General features: G+C 35.7%; 1 protein-coding gene across 1 annotated transcript in view; it reads right to left on the reverse strand.

Moving 5' to 3' along the window:
* The window catches only part of ESCO2 (establishment of sister chromatid cohesion N-acetyltransferase 2), a 22890-nt gene that overhangs the window by 11127 nt on the left and 5687 nt on the right, over positions 1-6076 (reverse strand). The window contains exons 3-6 of the mRNA XM_008575883.1: positions 4806-4932; positions 3442-3573; positions 2406-2495; positions 1453-1596 (exon numbers count right to left, since the gene is read on the reverse strand). Coding sequence (XP_008574105.1) covers positions 1453-1596; positions 2406-2495; positions 3442-3573; positions 4806-4932 — 493 coding nt within the window. The remainder of the gene's footprint in view (positions 1-1452; positions 1597-2405; positions 2496-3441; positions 3574-4805; positions 4933-6076) is intronic.

The raw sequence follows: 6076 nt of genomic DNA on the forward strand, positions 1-6076 counted from the left end.
AAAAAAAAAATAGAACTACCATATAATTTAGCAATTCCAATTCTGGATATATATCCAAAGAAAATAAAATCAGTATGTCAAAGAGATATCTGCACTTCCATGTTCAAAGCAGCATTATACAACAGTCAAGATATGGAATCAACCTAAGTGTCTATTGATGGCTAAATGAATAAAGAACATGTGATATGTATACACAATGGAATTGTATTCATCCTTTAAAAAGAAGGAAATCCTGTTATTTGCAACAACATAGATGAACCTGGAGGACATTATGCTGAGTGAAACCAGCCAGGCACAGAGAGACAAATAAGTACTGTGTGATCTCACTTATACATGAAATCTAAAAACTTGAACTCAGAGAAGCAGAGAATAGAATGGTGGTTGCCAGGTGCTGGGAAGTGGAAGATGGGAGAAAATGTGGAAATGTTAGCCAAAGGGTACAAAGTTTCAATCAGCCAAGATGAATAAGTTCTGTAGACCTATTGTACAGCATGGTGACTATAGATTATTATATGTACTTGAAAATTGCTGACAGAGTAGTTAACATTCTTACCACAAAAAATTGTTAAGTATATGAATGAGGTAGTGAATATACTAGTTAGGTTGATTTAGTCGTTTTACAATGTATACATATATCAAAACATCACACAGTATACCATAAATATATGCAATTTTTATTTGTCAATTATACCTTAATAAAGCTGAGGGGAGAAAAAAAGAAAGAAAAAGCCAAATTGGTCACTTTTACTGCCAATAATACAACCAGTTGATTTTCTCTCCAACTTCTTCTTTTTTTTTTTTTCCTTTTTGTCTTTTTTCGTGTCCGGCAACGGATCGCAACCCTCAGTGTCGTGCCTGTACCGGACCGGGACCGGCAACGGGATCGCAACCCTCAGTGTCGCACCCGCACCTCGCTCAGCCAGTGAGCGGGAACCGGTCTGTATGTGGATCTGAACCCTTGGCGGGAGCGACGCCGCGCTCGCAAGCGGCGCACTGTAGCAGTGCACCACTGGGCCGGCCCCCTCTCCAACTTCTAATAACATAAAGAGAGACTATATTGAGAATATATGTCTTCCCAAACATTGCTAATTAGTACCTAAATTAGGTTCTAATTAAGGACTAAGTATTGATTATTTTGTCAAGTATATTTATGTTCACCAAGCCACATGTTTACTAATTTGAATCTATAGATCTGCTTATTTAAAATCATTATCTTTTATAGCCCAGAAATGGGAATGACTACATGAACATAAGACTGGCTTATATATCCTTCTTATGTAAGGCAAAATACAATTAATAGAAATGAGTTCAATTATCCATATCATCAAGGATATTTTAGAAGGAAAAAAAGTCATTAATGGTAGCAATCATAAATGCTTATTGAGACTTCTCCCAATTTCTCTTTATTCTGCTCACAAATTATGCCAATAATTTAAAAGACATATACCATACCTGTTTGATGGGCTCTGCAATTAAACACCCAACTACTCTTTTTTCATCAGATATAAAGAGAAAAGTTTTGGTTTTGTTTGGACATCTGAGAACAACTTGCTGGAAGCCCAATTCATTATCAACAAGTTCTTGGACATCTTCTACCTAACGATGATAAAACCCAAAGAGGTGAATTTGTTTTAAAAAGCACAATAGAACCTATATACACTTATATATACAAAATATACGATTACTATCATTTTAGCCTCTTTTATCTCTATTTCCTAAATTTACACACTCCCAGAATTATTTCACTATTGATGTATGTATCTACTACTTTGGAAACATAGTTTTAAGAACCTATTTTAAAGATCACTTTCAGCAGAAAGAAATTTAGACACCTCAGAGAGATAAGTAGTACAAAGTGTCAAAACAGATTTCCTTTAGTTTTATTCATTGTTCATGGTGACTGAACATTCCCCAAGAAACACAGGCAACACCAACATAAGAAACAAACGCTGGGGCCATTAATTACTCAATACTGAAAAGCTTAGTTTATCTTTACAAATGGAAGATAAAGGTAAAAAATAAGCTGTGGAGCATTATCCACTTCCTTTAATCTCCAGCTGACACTCCTCTGTCTTGCACTTCTTTTTTAAAAAAAAAGATGACCGGTAAGGGGATCTTAACCCTTGGCTTGGTGTTGTCAGCACCACGCTCAGCCAGTGAGCGAACCGGCCATCCCTATATGGGATCCGAACCCGTGGCCTTGGTGTTATCAGCACCGCACTCTCCCGAGTGAGTCACGGGCCGGCCCATTTGTCTTGCACTTCTAAGTTTACTTTTTATGAAAGTCATCCTTAGGCATGTACCCAAGTGGATTATCTATCAGCAAAGGTAGTTTACATTTCAATACAGGTTGACTTCTTGGGGGTGGAGGGAGAACAAGGATTGAAAAGATTAACATTCCACACCTTTCTGATAGCATAACTCGGATCACGTGGCAGGACCAAGACGATTTTCCCATCCCAAAACTCTGCTACTACACGTTCTTTCTTCCAGCCCTATCAAAGGAAAAAAAAAGTCAGTTTAATTACAGAAGAGAAAAAAAACCAACATTAAATAATTTGGTCTGGAGAGGACAAAAGGTTAAATAAATGATCTAAAAAAGAAAAGATAAAATCCAACTAAAAGTAACATGGGAAGAGAATTAAAAGATGCCTAAAACAAGATGCCTACCCTCAACGGACTGACACACTATTGGAAGACATGTATACAATCTATTATAAACAAAATAAAGCCAAATGAGAGCCCTTCATATGAATATAGAGAAAGAAAAGCTGAATTATTAGGGTGGGCAAGCGGGGGAGGGGTAGTAGGAGAAGCTGAGGTCCAAGAGAAGGAATCATACTAGAACTATGTTTTAAGAAGTAATTCTGGTAGCATTATGGGAGCCCAGTAAGAAAGTCATTTTAATAAACCAGGCTAAATATATCAAAAAGGCATAAACTATGGCAATAAAAACAGGAAAAAAGGAATGCATTTGAGTATGAGGTACAGTCATAAAGGTAAGGCTAATGACAGAATGTGTTTGGGTTAAAAAGGTGCCTAATAAAGAGGTGGGACCTCCTCTCAGAAAAGAAAAGCCTGGAGAAGTCGTAGAAAGGCTGTTTTTCTAAGGCTATCTATAAAGAAACTACAGCGGGAGTAGGGGGGGGCCTCCCCAAGTCTTTGAATTTTGTATCTTGACTGTTCAGCTGTGCTAGAGGTAAGAATGCAGGATGTTTACTCAACCAAGAACAATACTTCTCTTATATTAGTATAGTAAGTTTGAAACAACATAATTAAAAGTTAAAATTTGAGGCTGTCACTACTGAAAAGTTAAGGACAAGAAAACTGCAGACAATGAAATACTTATGAATATATAGTTCTTTCCATATTTAATCAAAAGAAATGTCTCTTTTAAAGCAGTTCTGTTAGAACAAACTGAAAAACTATCTTCTGACTTACTGCATATTTGATCCCCTCGACAAATCTGTGGTGATACTGAACATGCCGCATTTCATCTTCAGGGCTGGAAGCAGTATAGATCATGCCACAAGACCTACACACAATAGCCCCAAAATGTTTCTGACCTGCGTTCTGTAATTAAAAAAAAAAAAAAAAAAAAAAAAAGCCAATCCAAATATATCACAAATGGCTCTAAATTAAGTTCATATAACCATTCATTCAAATTTCTCCTTATTTTTATTTTATGCTGGTAGAAGTGGAATACTAAACAAAAGTCTAATTACTATAACCTCTTCCCCTCCCTCAATATGAAACGAAATGAGGAGACCTATGAAATGAGGACAATAAATGATGAAAGTAATAGAATTATCTCTTTGAATGGACAGCATAAAAAAACTGAGATGCTTTATTTACTAGACCCATAGTTCTCAGGAATAAGATTAAATCATAAAAATTATAGGTAAGATGAAAAGTGAAACTTCTTTATGAAGCTCTTAATGAAAGACCTAAAAAAGTTGTATTTCAAAGAGGCAGGGCAAAAAGTTAAGGACCTCTATATTAATTATCCAGTAGTTTTTCCTTAGGTGGTTAGGAATATTAAATTCCTTATTCTTGAAGAATGTTAAAATTCTTTGCCCCAAGAGTTGATAAAAAACAAATATAATATATAATAAAAGTTTAGGAAAAGCACATATAAATTCATGAATATAGGGAAGTCAGGAATATTCAATGTCATGACCTACAACTCCCATTCTGTCTCATAAAGCATTGCTTAATGTCATTGAAAATATCAGGTTTAAATTGTCTAATATGAGGATATGTCAAAAAGTTCACGGAAAAACAGAACTAAAAGATAATGCAAATCTTTTCATGAACTTTCTGAAGTACCCTTGCATAGGGGTTCATAAGCTTTTTCCGTAAAGGGCCAGATAGTAAATATTTTAGGCTTTGCAGACCACACATAGTTTGTCACATACTCTCTTTTTTTCCCAACCTCTAAAAATGTAAAAACCATTTTTAGCTCACAGGCCAGGGGGTTAGATTTGGCCCACGTCCAGAGTTTGCCAAACCCAGGTCTAATTCAATATAGCTATTCCCATGAACTCTTTTGTTTATCAACAATAGTATTTCTTACTTGTAAATAACTTATTCATAGGCATTCTACTAAAATATTAGTATTGCCCAATAATATCAGTTCAAAAGTTTACTAACTAGCTTTAAATGCTACCACTACAACAAAACTGGCACTTATAAAACTTGGAATATCTACAAACCTTGCTAACTATGTTAAGAAAATATGTCTGACTTCATGTTCTGTATGTGAGGGCCATGTATAGGAGGAGTTTTGTTTTGAATTTACTCACAATGATGAGTTGGTCTTTTGTTTCTTTATTTGTATCTCTGGTATTAGTATTTTTCTGTGTATTGGTTTGTTTCAGGAAGTCGGCACATATGATGGATCCCACAGAAGACTGTTCTTCAGCTAGAGATCTTGAAATAGAAAATTAATAAATATATGATAATTTTTAAATGCTTGAGGAATTACAATGAAAACACCCATTCGTATACAACATTTACAAAGCACCTTACAACTTTTAGTGTTTTCTACCCAACAATAGCTTGATGAAGTAACAGGAACAGGAACCATGAGAAACCTGAGGCCCACTCAGAGAGGGTCAGAAATTTACTCAAGGTAAAGTAACTAGTGAATTGCAGGGTTAAGACTCAAATCCCAGCCTTCTAACTACAAGTCCAAAGGACTTTCCTCTACTGTATCAGATGCACATAAGTAGAATAACTTTGGAAGTTGACTTCATCCTTAAAAAAGGATCTTTTTTTGTTTGTTTGTTTTACCAAATCTTAGGACAATATTTACCCATGTAGGTATAAAGAAATTCCTGGGGTACCACAACAAATAAGTAGACTCTAAAACTGACTCTCAGAAATCCATAGGAAATCAGAGTGGCCAGCATATTATGATCCAACAACTTTTTACTTGGGCAGTGAGGCTAATAAATTCACTTTTCCAAAAGCAGCACCTCAGTACTCTAAAAATCTCAGGGAAAAAATATTTTGGCTGGATATATATAGTTGAGACAACCTTTACCCATTAGGAAAGAATGTTGGCATTGGCTTATAGAGGTTGCAAACTGGAAACCCTCAGGCCAAATCCAGCTGGCAGATATGTTTTGATTGGCCCACATAGTGTTTAAAACTTTGGATTAGCTACCAGTATTTTAAAATCTAGAGACTTCTCTAAAAAATGGGCATTTCCAATATCACAAGAGACACTATAAAATCACTAGATCTTTATTCCTTCAAAGAATCTACTACTTGGAGCTAAACAGCACATGCCCTTTAAAATAGGGCACATATTCTCCAGTTGGCCCTAGTCTCCACCCAGCCTGGCTGACTCTGTGGGCACTGAGTTTGTAACCCTTGCTTTACAATAAAAGGACCTTGGTTTTCCAGGGACCAGAGGCACAGAAATCCCTAGAGAGTAAAAGTAAATAGGCAAGGGAAGAAAACCAAGTGCCCAAAGTAAGAAATTCAGGAAACAGAAAAAAAAAAAACAAAACTGACAATTAAGAAGACATTGGAAAAACAAACTATCCAATGCTTTAAGCTAAGTCAA

Source organism: Galeopterus variegatus, unplaced genomic scaffold (assembly GCF_000696425.1).
Source record: "Galeopterus variegatus unplaced genomic scaffold, G_variegatus-3.0.2 Scaffold1249, whole genome shotgun sequence".
Lineage (NCBI taxonomy): Eukaryota > Metazoa > Chordata > Mammalia > Dermoptera > Cynocephalidae > Galeopterus > Galeopterus variegatus.